The sequence below is a fragment of the Dromiciops gliroides genome, chromosome 3 (assembly GCF_019393635.1).
Source record: "Dromiciops gliroides isolate mDroGli1 chromosome 3, mDroGli1.pri, whole genome shotgun sequence".
NCBI lineage: Eukaryota > Metazoa > Chordata > Mammalia > Microbiotheria > Microbiotheriidae > Dromiciops > Dromiciops gliroides.
In genome coordinates, this window is record NC_057863.1 from 230,709,032 (window position 1) to 230,730,011 (window position 20,980).

The window sequence follows — 20,980 nt, forward strand, 5'->3', positions numbered from 1 at the left end:
AAATCTATGATGCTATGACTATTTTGTACTCTCTGGAACAACATTTCCCAGATGGGTTGGTTAGGATTTTACTTCTGTGTCACACAGCAAGGTAAATATGTAAAGACCCTTGAGAACAGTCTCCCTACTGTCATCTTTTGTATTCTTCACTGCAACTACCAGAGTAACTAGGTACATAATCTACTTTTATTTTTCTTGGCGGGGCAAAGAGAGGAGGGAAGGGAACCTGTGATTTCATTGTTGTGGAGAAGTCCTAGTAAGAAAACTCTTCCTATCCAAATCAGTAGTTGTTCTGCAACTTAGAGTCTTAAAATGTTGCCTTGAGAGCTTGAGAGTTTATGTGACTTGAGAGCTTGAGTGTCACTTGGCCAATATGTGCCCGAGAAAAGGTTTGAAATCTAGGGCTTTCTGACTCCCAGGAGAGCTCAGTAGCCACTATGTGAAGCTGTCTGAATGAATGTATCGCTGAAGCATATACTGTGTGCAAAGCACTGTGCTAAGCAATGGGGTTAAAAATAAAAAAAAAATAAGACAGTTCCTGCTTTCAAAAACACATAGAAGATTTCAGGCATAAGGCAAACAGAAAGGTCCTTAGGGTACAATGACAAAACACATTAATTTTTCTTTTTTAATATAATTTCCTCTGACAAATTATGTTATTTTCTAATATTGAAATATTTGGCAATGCCAGGAACTTTGGTGGCAAGAACTTTCTTTTCTGGGTCTTCAGGAACTGGCTGTAGCACCTGCAAGAATGATTGTCAGGCTGTCTTTCCACAGAAGATGATTCCCAGGATGGCTGCAGCAGTGGTTGCTATTCCAAGGGTTTTGGGTCTTAGGGTGGGGAAATGATAGTCAAGGTAGGGGTGGAGTAGTGGTTTGACTTGCCTGGGACATGCTGCCTCCTATATCTACCTCGGGGTGCCTTGCTGTTTCAGCTAGGCTGGCTTGTCTACTCTGAGTAGCCATTGTTTGCCAGTTGGTGGGGATTTCTAGCTCCTTCTCCACAAGAATTGCTTACCCACATGGTGACTGTGAAGAATGGATTGGAAGCAAGACTGGTGGTCTGAAGGATGTTGCCACTCCTAGGACTCTTGTGCCTATCTGTCTACTGATGGCAATTGACCAGCACTTTTTGCTGGCGGTGATGAAGAAGATGGGTCCCTTTTCTATAGTGACCTCTCTCCTACCTGACTCTACCTATAATTGTGGCTTGTTTTCTTTGGTTTGCCACTGGGGCCATTTTGACTCATGTAGTGCCTCTGGACTTGTCTGTGCTAAAGGTTTAATAATGTTTAATCTAAATTTCATGATGTATAAGGAGTCATTAATTCCTGCCTCTTCCTTTATATCTTAACCAGCTAGAAAGAGCATGGGATGTGGAGTCAGGACCTGGGTTCAACTCCTATCTCTAATAGTTATTAGCTGTGTGTCCTTCAGCAAATTACTTATCCTCCTTGGGCTTTAGCTTCTTCATTTATCAAATAAGAAGTTTGGATTAGATGGCCTTTGAGATCCCTTTCAGCTCTAGATCAATGAACCTCTGATCTCTCCTAACCATTATAGTCAAATGAATTTTTTTTCAACAACTACCCTACAACTAACTTTATAACTACCGTCATCTTCTAACATGTTCATTTTAATTTGTGAATATGGGGATACTTCCTTTTTTCCCCTGATTTGTCATAGAAAATTAAAAATTTGCTTATATGCTACATCATTAAAATGTGATAGTATCCTATTTACATCATAAGGAGTTTACATAATTAGATAAAAAATAAAATGTTTTGCCTAAAACTGTGACTTGTAGCATCCCTGTTGACAAGTTTCATCAAATAACTAAGATTTTCAAAATCTAGTTAAACTGATTTTTTTTTCCTTTTTGCACTTATCTAACTATTACAATTACCTAACACTGAATTTAACTAAAGCCATTGATTTCCTGTAAAGTTCACAATAATTATGTAAGAGCAGTGTGGTCAGCTTGGGGTTCCTTGTACATAACATTCCTTGTTCCCATCTCCATGCCTTTTCACAGGGTGTCCCTTGTGCCTGGAATGTACTTTCTCCTCAAGTCAACCTCAGAGATTCTCTCAATTTGTTTTCAAAGCTTGATTAAAATGCCACCTCCTATAAGAATCTTATTCTACTCTACTGTTTGCTAGTCCTAGCCCATGCTACCCCCAACAAAAAACAATTATTTGGTCTTTATTTGGTATTTAATCTTCCAAGTAAAGGATCTTCTAATAGACTATAACCTCTTTGAAGGCATGGGCTATTTTGTTTTTACTTTGTATCTCTACCTAGTGGCTGGCCCATACAAAGTAGGTGCTTAGTAAATGTTTATTGAATTATATTGCAATCCCACCTCTATTGCTTTCTACTTCTGTTACCTTGGATAAGTTACTTAGCCTCCTTATACCAGAGTTCCTTAATCTGTAACACAAAATGATTGGATTGTATAGAGGTCCTTTCAAGTCTAGATCTGTGAGCCTGTGAACTTATATTGAGTCTCCTGATTTCTTATTTGATAAATGAAGAGGCTAAAGCCCAAGGAGGATAAGTAATTTGCTGAAGGTCATACAGCTAATAACTATTAGAGGTAGGAGTAGAACCCAGGTCCTGACTCTACATAAATACATAGCTACTTTCTCCTCCTTATTTAGCAGATATGCCTTTATTTAGTTAGTCATGAAATATTATTTGTATAAAAATGTCCCACTTAAAGGATTAGTATTCATCAAATTAGCTATATTATGCTTCCATAATTCCTTGTCATATCAGTTTCTAATTGATATATACACACCCAAATATTTTCATTGTTGTGAAAAATTAATGAATTCACATTTTATACATGTATAATTGAGCCAGAAGCAACTGACACCAGTTACTTTTAAATGCAGGGCAAGTTAAATCCTTGATATATTTAATACTTGGTTGACAAACACTTTCCTCAAAATGATTTGTGGTTAAGATTTTGTTTAATTCCAGTGAATATCTTATTTTTCAGGAATGTAATGAATTTACATACAAATTTGCTGCAGAAATTAGAAAGCAGTACGTGGGTGCCATAACACCAGGTTATGATTTTATGGCACGTCTAAGGTACTTATTTATATTTCCTATGTATTGTGTCTTATGTAAAACCAAGAGCATATGAAGACAAAGTATTGTATACTTTTTGTACAAACTATGGCATACTCAGCACTCCCTCTTTTAAAATATTTAGATGCTGTTCAATAATTAAAGGTGAATAATACTTATTGTTTTCACTTCTTTAGAGAAGGCATCGAGACCATTCTTCCTTCTAACGCTCATGAGACAGCAGAGAATCGACTTCATGTATCTATCACTAACACAAAAAGCAGAGAAAATTACCTAATTTCTCATTTTTCCTCCAGGGAAGACCTCATTAAGGTAAGGAAGTTGCATGTTACCTTGTAAGAAATAAGCCAATGTAGTGATTTTTTTTCTTTTGTCCACTTTCTAGAAATTAAAGGCAGAATTTTTTTGAAATTCTAGATGACCTTTTGTAATTATTATAGACTTCCCCTGTAAGAAATGGTTCCCCAAACCTATATAATTTCCTTATTTATTTCTGATCATTTCTAGCTTCATGTTTATTCTGCGAAACTGTTCACTGATTCTGTTGAGCGAGCTTGAAAATTAGTAGCATGAGAATTAAATATGCATGGGAAATTCTCTGACGAGCCAATTTACAATTAACAATATGCTTGCTAAGATAATGGGTTAAGGGAGATGATGACTGTAAATAGAAAACAGGTAAATTCCATCTTTTAGTGTCTTGGGTAACCTGTATATTTTTTGTAATAACAGCAGGTAGCTTTATATTCTATGATGTAAAACTTCATTTATTTGGGCTAAGTGAAGATCACACTATAGTCTGATTTGGTGAAAAGTCCCAAGTTCCAGAATTATTTTTCAAATGTAATTTTATTACCATGAACTAGTTGGTTGACTACTGGCTAATGAATTCTTTGACCATGGAAGCTCATGAAACAAAGAAAAATAAAATATGCTTAATCCTTAATCCACTTCCATTTCCACAGTGACATTTATGGGTTAGAGAGGCTGTGGTGGCTGAGGAGAAAGCAAGCAACAGGCATGTCATTAACAGTGTGGTACAAATCCAGCTCTTTTGACTTCATATCCTACACTCTTTCTAGTGAACGAGGAAGAATGAAGAGATAGGTAGCAACAACTGCTTATCTATTAGGCAGCTTATCTATTGCCTTCAACAGTGACAAGCCCTTAGTCACTACATGAGTCAAAATGGTTCCAATGGAAAACCAAAGAAGGTAGAAACCAGAGTTACAGTTAAAGTCAACCAGAGGAAAGGTCATTATGGAAAAGGTGCCCACCTTCCTCGTCACCACCAGCAACAGCTGCTGACCATTTGTCGCCAATAGACAAATAAGATGCAAGAGCCCTGGGAGTGGCAACATCCACCACACCAACAGTCTTGCTTCCAGCCAGCACTCACTGTAACTCCTGTGTAGAAGGAGCCAGCCATGAGAAGAGAGAAGCAAATTATGGCCAAACAAAATTATGGCTCACAGTTTCTTTAAAGTTAAAAAAAAGAAAGCTGGCAGAATTGGTTTCAACCTTCACCCAAAGGCAACAAAAAAATATAAGTTCATGGTTATAAAAAGAAAAATATGAAGATAATGGTAAGTTTTTACTAACATATGTTGTGAAAGGTGAAAAGATAGAGGAATTCTATGAAGAATTTGACAAGGTAAGCTGAGGTAACTTGATTGTGTAGAAGGGCAGGAAAAAAAGTTTAAAAGACAAAGGCTTTGGGGGCAGCTAGGTGGCACAGTGGATAAAGCACTGACCCTGGATTCAGGAGGACCTGAGTTCAAATCTGGGCTCAGACACTTGACACTTATTAGCTGTGTGACCCTGGGCAAGTCACTTAACCCTCTATGCCCTGCCAAAAAAAAAAAAAAAGACGATGGCTTTTAGATACTGAGGAACATCATAACTATATAAAGTGAATGTTTTTTTAATTTATATTTATTTTTATATAAATATGTATATTGTTTATATGTAATGAATGCTATATACATGTCTGTAAATACATACACACAAAAAGGGTTGGAAAGTGTTAACAGGGTTAATATCATATATCACCACAAAACATGAATTTGGGCATATTCTAACAAAAGGTAACCGATTGTTACTTTTGTGGGAGTGGACAGATTATCTGCTAGGCAGAGAAAGACCAAAATTAACCTCAAAATAAAAGTAAGAGTAAGAAGAACCACAACAGCTTCAACATGATCTATATAAATTAGCTACTAAGGCTTAAAAATATGAAATTTAAAAAGAAAAGGATGATTATAATGATTTCTTTCTAAAGTTTAGCCAATATAAAACAAATACTATGAGGAGGAGTCCAAGAGTCCAGAATATGTGGTAGCCAGGAAACACTTGAGCTTACCAAGTGGAGGGAGATGGTAGGACAACACGGATTTAAAATATAAATTCATTTGTAAACACTACAGAGAAAAATGGTTGAGATTATAAGTAATGTTGCCTTGTAAAGCATCAGTTTCCCTGCAAAAAAACTTGGTAGAAAACTCAAATGAACATCATCCCCAAAACACTGATGCATGAAACCGGGCAAAGTAACAAATAGAATATAATTTTTAAAAATAATAGTATTTCATAAGCATTCTATTTTCATCAGCAGCAACAGAGAACCATTGTATTGGGTGCCCTAAATCCCAGTATCCAGTGTGTTATTTAAAGAAATAGAAATACCAGTAGAAAGATGAAAGAAGGAAGACTGGCTGGGCCCAAACCAATATACACTAAGAATATACTTGCTGCTTTCAAGACACAATCTCAAAAATATTGAGGGTATCACATTAAAAGATATGCATACATGTAAAAGAAAGAAAGATAACAAGAGTGGAAAAAATACTGATGATGTACCACAGCATGATCATGAGAACATAACTAAATACCATCTTATATGCTTTTTATCATTTTTATAAGATCTTTACTAGAATTATCTACATGCATATTGAATGTATCCTTGATGAAGATATGAGAAAGGAACATGTAAGCTTTAACAAATGATTCTCTGTAACTAACCATATCTTTAGTCACACATTTAACTAAAATATGCTTAGAATACAAGAACCTGCTGTTTATTTTTGATTACAAAAAATAAACAAAAAACCTTTGATTTAATAAAATAAAATTCAGCCTTAAAAGTTTTCTTCCAGCAATAAATCTCTCAATTATATACCAAGAATAGAAAAGATTACTTGATAAATTCAATCACCTAGATAACTTTGTTCTACAGCCCTCTGATTATTAAGGTCAAGTAAGACAGCAAAAAATATATGCTTGTCTAAAGCAGTTTGTAATTGTTATGAAGAATATCTTTCACAGGAGCCAAATGGAAGAGATATTACTTTTGGATGATGGTGTTCCTGTTGGTAGATTATATTTTAATTTCATCAATTCCCAGAATATTACCGAGCCTCCTACATGAGATTAATGATTACTAAAAGAGGAGCGGCAACAACATGATCTAGAAAATCTGCTTAATATTTTTTGGGCCCTCCCTTTGTGGAAGAGAAAAAGTCTAAGTTATTATGGTATTAAAAGATAAAATATGTTGATATAATACATATACTATACATATACTTTATGCATTTTTGAATTTCTGAACTTTTTCTGTTTTGTCTGCTGGCCTTCACGTGTTGTCTGTGGCTTCTGCAAGACTTCCCCAAAATCCCCTATGCCAACCCATGATATATTGAAACTGCAGTAGTGAAAGTCGAAGTGTGGAAGGGATAACTGTATATTGGCAATTAGCAGAAACGAGAATTCCTTAATAGACAAGTGCTCAAAGAAACAGTTCTCAGAATTGTAACTACTAACAAATATATGAAATCATGTTCCAAATTACTGCTAATACTAATCAGTCCTGAGGTTTGACCTTCTTGTTGTTCATTCATGTCCAACTCTTTGTGACTCCATGGACCATACTGTCACTGGGGTTTTCTTGGCAAAGATGATATAGTGCATTGCCATTTCCTTCTGCAGTAGATTAAGGCAAGCAGAGGTTAAGTGACTTGCTCAGAGTCACACAGCTTGTAAGTTTCTGAGACCAAATTTGAACTCAGAACTTCCTGACTCCAGACCCAGCACTCTGTGCACTAAAGCACCTAGTTACTTGTTTGACCCTATAAGCCAAACATTTGGCAAAGATTCCACAAGATGGCAATGGTCAGTGTTGGGGAGGTTGTGTAAAGATGAGCACATGCTCTATTGGTGGAGCTATGAAGTGATCAAGCAATTTGGAATTATGAGAAGAAAATGACTAAAACATCCATACTTTTGATCTGGAGATTTCACTGTTAGGCACGTACCTCCAGAAGTTCAGTCATAAAAAGAAGAGCCTCATATATACCTAAATATTTATAGCAGCACTTTTTATAGTAACAAAGAACTGGAAACAAACTGGATAACCTTTAATTGGGGAATGTCTAAACAAGTTGTGGTACATGAATGGTAATGGTTTAGAAAACAGTACACTGCTTTTAACTGTCTCAAGCTGTTCCCTGGTATATATTTTCAACATTTTTTTTCCTTATGATGCTTTGTCTTTACAAATCCTGGACAAGTAAAGACCCCCCAAGGAATTAAAGTATAGGTGAGCTAAACAACAATGGAAAGGTGAATTAGTTGCAAGAGATGGCTAGGTGTCACAGTGGTTAGAATGTTGGGCCTAAGTCAGGAAGATCTAAGTTCAAATCCAGCCTCATACACTTACCAGATGTGTGACCCTGGGCAAGTAATTTAACTTCTTTTTTTTCATCAAGTTCTTTGTATATAAAATGGAAATAATAATAACACCTACCTCCCAGGGTTATTGTGAAGATATAATGATATAATATTTGTAAAGTGCCTAGCAATAGTGACTAGCATGTAATACCTATTGTTATTAGGGTTATTATTAGCATGTAGGCTACAGCATATTTTCAATAATGGTTTATGCTGAAGTGGCAAAAAGGATTTCAATGAGGAAATGTATGATTAGAAAAAGAAGTCATCTCATCATCTGGTCATCAGTTGCACTGAAGCCTATGAAATGTTTAAAAAAAAATAAAAGGAAAGCCATCAGCACATTGGATGGATAAACTGTGGGCAATCTAAATTAGACCATGACAAAAATTCTACAGGATGGGAGGGAAAAAAGAAAACTTTTTTTTTTTTAAATCTGCCCCTTTAGAATTACTTGCAGTGATGAGATCATGATTTCTTTCTTTCTTTTTTTTTTTTTTTCAAATATTGAACAGTAGGCAAGGAAGGGAAGCAAAGTGGTATAATTTATAGAAAGAGCACTGGATTGAGAGCATACCAACTTTCTAATAATAATTCTGTTTTTCACTTGTATAATTCTAGGCAAGTAAAAATATTCTGTGACCTTGATTTTTATAACTGAAAAATGAGGATTATTATTATTATTGTTATTGTTGTTATTGCTGTTGCTTATGATTCCTTTCACTTAAAAAAGCAGTATCTCATAGAGAATTTGTACGAGGCTAGTGAAGTATTGCTGGATAGAGTTCCTTTGAGACTTATTAGCATGGTAATAATTTTATGTAAATTAATTCTTCTAAAGTGTTTGAAAAACACTTGTAATCTTATTTATACCATTAATTTCTCTAGAAAATTGTTTCCTTGATAATACAAAGGTAAGTTTAAGTTCATCCCAGGGCCAGAGAATTAGAGCTTTTGAATATGGAACCCATATTTGGGTTAACAATTTCCCAACCAATTAATGAGCAATATACCTATAAATGCATTTACATTGATAGCTTTATAACTTATAAAAACTATGCTATTATTTTATCATTAAGAATGAATTATAGCTGAAATGTAAAACTGAAAAGTGCCTTAGATCGTCTAGTCCAACTATTCTCAATTTCTTCATCTGTAAAATGATATTGGATTCTATGATCTCTAGAGATCGTAGAAAGCTTTAAGATCTTAAGATTTTAAAATTTGTGACTGACCCCAAAATATATAGGTAGTAAATTACAAAATTGGGACAAAATTCTGATCTCTTGATCCCCAATCTAGTATTCTTTTCTACTGTATTAATATTCCAAAAGAATGCAATTTGAATGTATTTTTGTCATAGTTGACCAGTGGTTTTGGTATTCCATCATCAATATCATCCTTACCATCACCATAACTAACATTTATATGGTATTCTAATGTTTCAAAAGCTTTTTATATTCATCATTTAATTTTCTCCATACAACATCATTGTGAGAGAAGTACAATAATTATTACACCCATTTTACTGATATGGAGCATAAAGTCGAAATATATCAAGTGTCAAAAGCAAAATTTGAGTCCAAATTTCTCCTGACTCCAAATTCAGCACTCTTACCCCCTTGTACCATATTGTTTTTGTAACGTGTTATTTTCTTAATATTCCTGTTGATCAGTCAAGCTCATCTTGTTTCCTGCATGCTCACCCAATCAATAAGCCATAAGATTCCCCTGGTTTCCTTCTTTGCCTGTGCTTTTTGGAATCTATATTCCATTGCTAACAAATTCCCCTTTATTCTGGATCATTTCCTCTTATAGACCAAGTCCTACAGCATCACATTAACTGAAACTTGGCTTTTTGCTGAAAATTCCATAACTCCCTCTTACTGTGTCCTCTACAGGACTTGAAGGTGGAGTTAGAGTCCTCTCTCCTCACCCCGCAGTGCCTTTGCTCTGACTCCCATCATTATTAATCATTATTTTCTCCTTAAAATTTGTGTCATCCAAGTATATGACCTAATCAATGGAAGTAACAGTAAAGACCAAAAGATTTAGAGCTTGAATAGACCTCACAGGTAGAGATTGCAGTGCTTTTACTTCACAGATGAGGAAAACTTAGATTGATGGTGGCAAAAGAATCTTCCTGTGCTCACCCACAAGAAATGGTAGAAGTTGGTGCTAAAACCTAGGTAGGGCATGTGGATTGAATCTAGTTATCTTTCCACTGTACCACAGTGTCCACTCTCCTGTCAATCCTGCATCTTTATAGACTTCAGTAAATAGTTTCTTATTGTTCACTGACCTCCTTAAATTCTGTGGTTTCCATTCTTCTATAATAACCTAATGGAGAAGTTCTATCTTATATCTTATAATCACTCAAAACTACTTTACCTACAAGATTCTGAACTCTGAAATTCTTGTCTCTCATTACAATCTCTTGTCCTTTCACTTCCCTGTTTTACTTAGCGTTCTATATCCTTTTCCTTTGTTTTTCCAATCTATCAACTGCCCAGATCTTAATTTCTCTCTTCCCAATTTTGACCCTATGGTCAATCATTTTAATTATTCCTTCTCTTCCATTTTTGAAACCTCCACTCTTAATGTCATTCCTAAGCTATTTTTTAACTCCAGGTAGTACCTATCATTTATTTCTCTCCTTCCCTGCTCTTGAGGGGTCATGTGCTGCTTTAGGAAGTCATGAAATTATTCTAACTAGGCTCACTGAAAATTCATTTATCTGAACTTTCACTGCTGCACAGTAGTCCTTTTTCTAATCTATTGACTTTCTCTTTATTCTAGACATTCTGCAGCTGTCAGAGGGTATAGAGATAAGAATTGCTCTTCCTGACACCAGGGACAAACCAGTATAGGCAGAAATAACAAAAAAAAAAAAGATACATTTAGGCTTATTATAAGAAAAAAAAACTTACTAACAATTAGAGCTAGCTAAAAATGGAATAGACTGCCTCAACAGGCAACTGGTTTCCCTTGACTAGTGCTCCTTAGGTATACACTTGGGAATCACTTTTCAGGTAAGTTGTAAAGGGGATTTTTTTTAAGGCATCATTTGATCTTCATAGCTACTGAGATTCCTCCCAGCTCTGAATTTCTGTGATTCAAAATTTCTACAACAGCTGTTCCAAAATCCTGTCTTTTCTCTTAAGACTTCTAACTTCATAAACCCACCTTTACTCCTAGCAGATAACCTTTCTTTTCACTTTGCTACAGTTGAGGCTATTTGATTTTTTTGTTTTTGTTTTCTTCATATATATATATATATATATATACACATATATATTCTTTTTTAATTTAGAATTTTATTTTTTAAGTTACATGTAAAAACAAATTCTGACATCAGTTTTCTAAAACTTTGTCTTCCAACTTCTCTTCCTCCATTCCCCTGCCCCCCCAAGAAGTCAAGCAATTCAATATAAGTTATACATGAGTAGTCATACAAAACATTTCCACATTAGCCAGGTTGTGAAATAAAACAGACAAAAACAAAACTTCAGATTAAGGAACTATCAAAAGAATTATGTTTCAATCTGTTTTCAGATACCATCTATTCTTTCTCTGTAGATGGATTGCAATTTTCATAAGTCCTTCAGAATTATCTTGAATCATTGTATTGCTGAAAATAACCAAGTCATTCACAACAGATAATCTTATAATATTGCTGTTATTTTGTATACAGTACATTTCACTCTGCATCAGTTCATGTATGTCTTTCCAGGTTTTTCTGATAGCATCCTTCTCATAATTTTTTTTTTTGGTTCTGATAAAGGAACTAACAAAAAATTATGTTTTAATATGTATTCAAGTACCATCAGGTCTCTATCTATAGATGGATTGAATTTTTCATGAGAGCTTCAGAGTTGTCTTTGATCATTGCATTGCTGAAAAAAACCAAGTCATTCACGGCAGATCATCTCACAATACTACTGTTATTTTGTATACAGCACATTTCACTTTGCATCAGATCATGCAGGTCCCTCCAGGTCTTTCTGATTGTATCCTGCTCATCATTTTTTTTTATAGTAAACTACATTTTTTTATAGTACTTTAAAGAGAGATTTCCTTAGAATAAACCTATGAGGTTAATTATTGCAACAAAAGTAATAGATAACATTTATATAGTACCTTAAACAACAAAGAATTTTCTTTACAATAGCCCAGAAAATTAAGTACCATACATTTTGCCATCATCCTCAATCATTCCTCACCTCCCTCTAATCATCATAAATCCTTAAATCAATCTATCATCATTAATCATCACCATCATCATCTTACATTACTTTTACCTCTGCTTCAAAATTTTTTCAAAATTACTATTGCTAACTCTTTCACTCCATCCTTTTACATTCCCATGATACTTACTCCATTCTCCATCTTCTTTTACCCTATCTCTCCTCAAAAGTGTTTTGCTTCTGACTGCCGCTCTCCCACTCTCCCCTCCCTTCTATCACTGCTTCCTCCTTATTCCCTTCCCCTCCTACTTTCCTGCAGGGTTAGATAGATTACTCCACCCTTGAGCCAACTCTGATGAGCGTAAGGTCATTGAGCTAATTCTGATGAGTGTAAGGGTCATTCACTGTCCCACTCCTCCTCCATCTCTCCCCCAACTCCCAAAACCCTTTTGTTAAGAGCTAAAATTCTAGCTAGTCTGTCTAAAATATCTAATGAGTGGTCGCCAATCAATTACAAGCTTTAGCAAGAGTTAGACTTTTAAGCATTTATTAAGGAGAATAAGAATTTGGTAAAGAGAGAGAGAAAGGCCTAGATTCCTATCTATTAAAGGGAGAGCACATTTCTAGCTCCCTTCTCCACCAGAGTCCAGAGGAAAGAGCGTGAGACTGAGCGCCAGTCTCTTCCTTCCTCCTCCCACTAGCCCGCGTCACTTCCTGACTCCTGGTCTTGCCCTCAAAGACCTTCCCTTCATGGGCAGAACTCCTCTACAGTAAGTATCCAGCAGGTGGCGTCATTCCAATCGTTACAGTCCCCCCTGTTGTTCCTCAAGAAACAAAATGTTTCCTTGATGGAACAATAAAAACAATATAATAACTATTGCTAACTAATAATATGTGAACAACAATATAGAAAAGGAAGAGAGGAAAGTTTTGTCCAGAGGGGCGATTTTTTTTTTTGTCCTCATGAACCGACGCTTTGACATTAGTCTTGCAAAGGGAGGGCCTCTGCAGAGAATACATGTTACAGATGGTGTATATTATAACAGAAAGAGAAAAAAAACAACAAAAACAACAAATCAAAACTGTTCATTTAAAGTCTCTGAAAGTCTTTTCTCAGATGTCCTCTAGGTGTAGTCGTGGAATGGAAGTCTTTTCAGGGGTTGATGTGTGGATGCTGGTAATCAGCCAGGAAAATTTCCTACAAAATTGAGCTTAACACAACTTTAAAATAGCTTTGTCAATAATCAAATCAAACAATGAAAGTTCTCAAAAACATGTCTAAGGGAATTCAGAATCTTAGTTGTTACACATGAAACATATAATAAAACAAAAATTGAACCATTCTTTAAAATTATAATATTACTATAGTCCCCCCCTTATGGAGGGTAATTGAGAAGACAATTGCTGCGATATTAATTATTAAAAATAATTTTTATCTTTGTTTCATCACTTTTTGCATCATCTGCCTAATCATCCTCATGCCATTATGAGAAATTTTAAAAATCTAATATAATTGGTAACAGGTGTCAAGGCCAAATTCAACACTGTATTTATCATGACACCTGAGATAATTATGGGGGTTACCATAAAAGAACAGAGAAATGATGGGATATGAGCATTCCCACACTTGAGCAATATGTACTGCCCATACAGTATGCCAGGCTTAAAATAGGTGGATGGAATATATGTCCATGCCACCGAACATATTGGAAGAAACTGAGTCAGACTTAATCAGATCCATGGGATTAAGATGTCCATGGCATCAGGCATATAGGAGGGAGCATAGAAGCCAGGTGTAGAAGTGAGATGGGTGGGATGAATACTTCCAGCCATCTGTACAATATTGTGGGGAAAAAATAAAATAAAATATTAAACCAAGAGAATCCAACCTCAACATTTGTCAAAAGCCGTTCTCTCAGCCATACCTTGACTTCATGCATGTCTCCCCTCATGTGACAGTTCAGTGTCTGCTCTTGCATGTATTCCTCTTGTGATTGGATGGCACCTTGGCCAACTGGCATCTGATAACTCAGAATAAAGGCAATTAATGTCTTAAATGATAAGTTCCCATAATCCAAGTCTCATATGGATTTAAAATTGAGGATAATAAATGATTGCAAAAAATGTGAATACATCTTGACTCAAAATATAATATATAATTATGCAACAATTTCAAATAATACCCTTTTTTTTTACTTAGTATACAATTACTTTTGTGAAAAATCAGAACATATTTAAATACAAGTTAAAGCACAACAGAATCTCAAAGAAAACTTTTTTTTTTTGAAAAAAAGAAAACTTTTACAAATGTTCCCCTCTTTTTTTTTTTTTTTTTGGGAATATGCTTATCAAAAATAATACTTCTAGAATCAATTTACACTTGCCATGGCAACCAATTTGCCAGGGAAATGCTTTAAAGAGTTTGATCAAATAATCAGTTGAGGAAAAAAAATAACAAAAACAAACAACTCAGAATATGGGAGCACAATACTCCTAGAATTAACATTGTATTATGAAATCAAAACCATGTTTAAAAATAGATAGATGAATGAATAGAAGAAAATACACGTGGAATAATAAAAGACAATGAAATTCAAACTAGGGAAATCTAAATGAATGTGAACTTAATAAGAGTCTTATAAAATATAAACGATCACATGATTATAAAAAGCTTTTACAAATATTCTCCTTGTTTTAAAAACTAAGTATAAAACACAATCTCAAAAGCCTGAAAATCTCTATGAAAATAAACCCATACCATTAATTTCAAAATGTATATATAATAGCATAGAAATCCTATGTAACCTCTGAACTGATATTAATACTCTGAATGAATTCAGAACACTTTTGATTCCGATATCTAAAATCCCCAACACTCATATCAATACCTTGCTGCTTACTTCTACATTTCTGTAAAATATATACCCTTCCATGGCAAAAGAAGCACAGTCTTGAACTATGTTGATTGTCATTCTTATTCAGCTTAAGTTTTTCTTCTTTAACCCCTCTATATTGTCTGTCGGGCTTTTCACCATACAAATGCTTTATAAGATTACTAATTAAAGACAAAAGCAGGTTAGCAAAATTATGAACAAATCGAGCATATCTGGAATTTAAAGGGTTTTCTAAAGTTGTCTCAGAAGCACAGCCAGGCTGGGGAAGGGCTGAGCCTGAAGCTGCAAATGTAGTTAGAGAAAGTTGCGCATGAGCATTAGATCTCTGGACTTCCCAGGCCAGGTAAGCAATGGGCTTGGCCATGGGAGGAGTAGAGGGTGGAGTCTGGAGAGGGGGGGAGGGACCAGCGCAATTTGAATCAGACTTGATTTTGAACTCAGGCCTGGATTCCTCTTCCCCCACTTTGCCTCCAGGTGCTAGGGGATTAAAAGCTTCTAGAGGGTGGGTCTTTGCCTCCAGGCATGCAAAATTAGAGCAACAATTAGTGTTAGAACTGGGAAAAGCTGCTGGAATCTCTTCAGGTTTCTCTGAAAAAGCATGGTTGGGAGAGGGAGAGATATTTCCTTGTGTGAGTAAGTTGCTGGCTCTTTTAACAAAAATAAAAAGAAAAATAGAAAATCCACAAAAACAAAGCATTAACATGATCTTATCTCCCATTTGTCTGGTTAAACAGACTAAAATCAAAAATAGGATAATTAGGGAGTTTAAAAGGTCCATTCGAAAAAATTTAAAGGAAAACACAGCCAGTACACCAGTACTTAGCAGTTAAAGGGAGAGGGAGGGGAAATTTCTTACCCAACCAGAAGATCAGAAGAAGACTGAGGGTTAGCTTTCCTCTTCGTGGTCAGCCATCTGTTAAGAGCTAAAATTCTAGCTAGTCTGTCTAAAATATCTAATGAGTGGTCGCCAATCAATTACAAGTTTTAGCAAGAGTTAGACTTTTAAGCATTTATTAAGGAGAATAAGAATTTGGTAAAGAGAGAGAGAAAGGCCTAGATTCCTATCTATTAAAGGGAGAGCACATTTCTAGCTCCCTTCTCCACCAGAGTCCAGAGGAAAGAGCGCAAGACTGAGCGCCAGTCTCTTCCTTCCTCCTCCCACTAGCCCGCGTCACTTCCTGACTCCTGGTCTTGCCCTCAAAGACCTTCCCTTCATGGGCAGAACTCCTCTACAGTAAGTATCCAGCAGGTGGCATCATTCCAATCGTTACACTTTCCTGCTTCTTTCATATGAGATCTCACCCCATTCTACCTCTCCCTTTCAGCCTCCCCGAGTGCAGTTCTCTCCTCCTTCAGTTTTACCCTAAATATGTCATCAAGGGGCCGCTAGGTAACACAGTGGACAAAGCACCCACCCTGGACCCAGGAGCACCTAAGCCCAAATATGACCTCAGACACAAGACACTAATCCCATGACCCTAGGTATGCCACCCAACCTTGACCACACCCCCAAAAAAAGATAAACAAAAAATAAATGCTTTATAGATATCATCCCTTATAATCAATTCCCACTTGTGTCCTCTGTCTAAATTTATTCCTGTCATCTGCCCTAATACTCAGAAAGCCCTTATAATTTATATGTATCGTCTTCCTATGTAGGAATGTAAACAGTTTAACTTTTAACACCTCTCATGATTTCTTTTTCCTGTTTACCTTTTTATGCTTCTCTAGGATCTTGCATTTGAAAGTCAAATTTTCTATTCAGTTCAGGTATTTTCTTCATGAATACCTGAAAGTCCTCTCTTTTAATGAATTTCTATTTTTTCCCTGAAGGATTATACTCAGTTTTGCTGGATAGGTGATTCTTGGTTGTAATTCCAATTCCTTTGCCCTCCAGAATGTCATATTCCATGCCCTCCAGTCCTTTAATGTAGAAGTTGCCAGATTCTGTGCTATCCTTACCGTATCTCCACAGTATTTGACTTGCTTCTTTTTGGCTGCTTGCAATATTTTCTCCTTGTCCAGGGATCTCTGTAATTTGGCTATAATATTCCTGAAGGTTTTCGTTTTGGGATCTATTTCAGGAGGTGATCAGTGAATTCTTTCAATTTCTATTTTACCTTCTGCTTCTAGAATATCAGAGCAATTTTCCTTGACAATCTCTTGGAATATGATGTCTAAGCTCTTATTTTGATCATGGTTTTCAGGTAGACTGATAATTTTCAAATTATTTCTCCTGAATCTATTTTCCAGGTCATCAGTTTTTCCAAGAAGATATTTCACATTGCCTTCTTTTTTTTTTTTATTCATATGGATTTGTTTTATTGTGTCTTGGTTTCTCATAAAGTCACTAGCTTCCATTTGTTCAATCCTAAGTCTTAGGCAATTATTTTCTTCAGAGAACTTTTGTATCTTCTTTTTCCATTTGGCTTTTCAAGCTGCTGACGTTTTTCTCGTGACTTTCCTGCATCACTCTCATTTCTCTTTCCATTTTTTCCTCTACTTGTCTTACTTTATCTTCAAAGTCCATTTTGAGTGCCTCTATGACCTTAGACCAATTCATATTTTTATTGGAAGCTTTGGATGAAGGAGCCCTGACATTGCTATCCTTTTCTGAGGGTGCACCTCAATATTTCTTGTCATTAAAGAAACTTTCTATGGTTCACATCTTTCTCTGCCTGCTCATCTTGCCCATTTTTTACTTGACTTTTAACTCCTTCTTAAAGTGGGGCCTTATTTCCAGGCTGCACTGTCCTAAGCTTCAGGGGGTCCCAGGTGTTACAATTAAAGGAAGGGCAGGTTCTTCACTTGCCTGGCCTATGCTCTGGTCTGTAAATAACCCCAGGTCAGCTTGCTAATTAAAAAGGCAACAAAATTTTGTTTGTTGTGGTTGTTAACTTCTGAGCAGCCTGCGCCCCTCCCCAACATGGGCTGCTGCCACTCAAGATTTCTTCCTGGTTCCCTGCTGGGTTAGGACAACTGAATTCCTCCTCAGGTCCTGCAGACACCCCTGTATTATTCCCCTTCACCCTCCCCCCTGCCCCTGCCAGCTGTTCATTCCTCTCACCAGATCGTGAGTTTAGTTCCAGAGGATGCAGGTACTGCATCTTATTTGGAGGCTCAGGTGTAAATTTCTCTGTCGTAGCCTTCCTGGAGCTGGATCTGTGCCTGTGTAATCATGGAGTTGGACTCTACTTCCAGCCTGGCACAGCAGCCCCCTACTGCTGAACTTCTAACTGTCTTTGATTGGAAAATGATCTCAGCCTGTCTTTTTGTGGGTTCTGCTCTGATTGAGGCTGTTTAATGTGAACTTGCTCAGTTTTATTACTCTAAATGTCTCAATTACCTTTTCCATCATCTCCTACCTTGCGTTCTCAGAGGAAATGATAGGCTTCCTCATTAAGAAAACTTATCTTTCCACTTATACTCTCAGTCCCTTTCTTTCATATCCCCATAATCTTGTTTGAACTCCTGCCCTGTCCCATGTAATCTTTACTTTTCCCCCTCTCTAATAGCTCCTTCCCCCTTGACCTGAGAACATACTGTGATTTCTCTATCCTCAACATTTTCTGTTGACTAAGCTAACATTTGAAACCATTCTCTCTCTCTCTCTCTCTCTCTCTCTCTCTCTCTCTCTCTCTCTCTCTCTCTCTCTCTCTCTCTGCCATATGTCTAGAAAGTGTGATGTTTGTTTACAACCTGTAATTCTTCAAATACTCACTCCTTAATCCCTTGAAATCTGGCTTCCATCTACACTATTTTATTGAAGTACCTCTCTCCAGAGTCATGAATGAAGCCTTTATTGCTAGATTTAGTTACCTCTTTCTTTCCTTATCCATCTTGACTTCTCTGTCACATTTACCACTGTTTACTACTCCCATTCTCCTTGATTATCTTCATTTTTGGCTTCGATGACATTGCTTTCTTGTGTTTCTCCTACTTCTCTAACCTTTTGGGTCTCTGTTGGTTCCTTATCTTCCTTCTTTCCCTTATATAGTAATGCTTCCCAAGATAATGTTCTTGTTTCTGTTTCCTTTCTAGCTGTCCTTCTTTTGTGAATTTGTTCATTCCTACAGTTTCAATTACCTATCCCCACTTTTACAAGAGACTCCTTAGTCTATTTTTACAACTCTTAATTTTCCACATTCCTGGTTCCATATCTCCAGTGGTGTGATAATTATCAACTCCTGGATGTTCTGGTAGAACCTTAGACTCATTACATTAAAAACTGAACTCATGCCTGAAACCTGTCCCTCCCCCTAACTTTTCTATTTTATTAATGATACCACATTTTTATATTTATATTCTTGGAATCAAACAAATTTAATACTTTTTTCCCCATTCCACTCCCTTCACATCAAATCTGGCCTCACTTCTATCACCTCCACACCCCCCTCCCCAATCCCTTTCCCCTCCTAATTTACTACAGGGTAAGATAGATTACTATACCCAATTCAGTGTGTATGTTGTTTCCTCTTTAAGCCAGTTCTGATGGGAGTAAGTTTTGTTCACTCCCTAGCACCTCTCCCATCTTGCTCTCTAATGCATAAGCTTTTTCTTGCTTGTTTTATGTGAGATACTTTACCCCATTCCACCTCTCCCTTTTGCTTTCTCTCAGTGCATTCCTATCTCACCGCTTAGTTTTATTTTTTTAAAATATTATCCCTTCCTATTCAACTCACACCTGTGCCCTCTGTCTAAATATAGTCCATCCACCTGCCCAATAACAAGAAAGTTCTTATGAGTTACAAGTATCATTTTCCCATATCGGAGTGTAAATAGTTTAACATTTTAATATCCCTTATGATTTATTTTTCCTGTTTACCTTTTTTGCTTCTCTAGTCTCTAGTCTAGTATTTGAAAGTAAAATTTTCTATTTAGTTCAGGTCTTTTCATCAAGAATGCCTGAGAGTCTTCTTTTTCACTGAATTCCTATTTTCTTCCCTGAAGAATTATACACAGTTTTTCTGGGTAGATGATTCTTGGTTGTAAACCCAGTTCTTTTGCCCTGGGGAATATCATATTCTAAGCCCACTGGTCCTTTAGTGTAGAAGCTGCTAGATCTTGTGTTATCCTGACTGTGGCTCCACAATACTTGAATTGTTTCTTGCTGGCTACGTGCAATATTTTCTCCTTGACCTGCAAAATATGGAATTTGGCTATAATATTCCTGGGAGTCTCTTTCAGGAGGTGATCAGTGGATTTTTTCAATTTCAATTTTACCTTCTTCTTCTGGAATATCAGGGCAATTTTCCCTGACAATTTCTTGGAAGATGATGTCTCGGCTCTTTTTTTGATCATGGCTTTCAAATAGTCCACTAATTTTCAAATTATCTCTCCTGGATCTTTTTTCCAAGTCAGTTGTTTTTCCAATGAGATATTTCACATTGCCTTCTATTTTTTCATTCTTTTGGTTTTGCTTTATTGTTTCTTGACTTCTCATAAAGTCATTGTCTTCCATTTGCTCAATCCTAATTTTTAAGGAATTATTTTCTTCAGTATTTTTTTGTTTCTCCATTACCAAGCTATTGACTCCCTCAAATTAATATGATTTCTTCTTGTACCTTTCACACTCTGCTTTGTTCCCTTAATTATCTGTACACAATATCTTTTTCACGCTCCCCCTAACCACTGTTAGATTAATACCTAAAACCAAGGTCTTTATTGTCTCTATCTTTTATTCTCAGTTCCTCATATAGATTGGTGCTTAATAAATATTTGTGAGATTCTAAAATTAAAATTTGGATATTGAGTGGCAGCTAGGTGGTGCAGTGGATTAAGCAATGACCCTGGATTCAGGAGTACCTGAGTTCAAATCTGGTCTCAGACACTTGACACTTATTAGCTGTATGACCTTGGGCAAGTCACTTAACCTTCATTGCCCTGTCAAAAAAAAGAAAAAGGATCTTTTATTTGTGATTTATTTTTCATGATTTAGGTTTAGTCAGTTTTTCTTTACTTGCATGGGGCCTACAGGAGTCCTTCAATATTTTGTCATTCTCCATGATTTCAGATATTTTCTGTGCCCCACCATATTCTCCTCCCTTTTCCCCTGACATTGACTTGTTT

General features: G+C 36.1%; 1 protein-coding gene across 2 annotated transcripts in view; it reads left to right on the forward strand.

The window, feature by feature from the left end:
* Positions 1-20,980, forward strand: part of PNPLA4 (patatin like phospholipase domain containing 4) — a 54,645-nt gene that overhangs the window by 4,029 nt on the left and 29,636 nt on the right. For both annotated transcript variants that reach the window (XM_043990747.1, XM_043990748.1), the window contains exons 3-4: positions 3,011-3,105; positions 3,282-3,417. In XM_043990747.1, the coding sequence (XP_043846682.1) occupies positions 3,011-3,105; positions 3,282-3,417 (231 nt within the window). The remainder of the gene's footprint in view (positions 1-3,010; positions 3,106-3,281; positions 3,418-20,980) is intronic.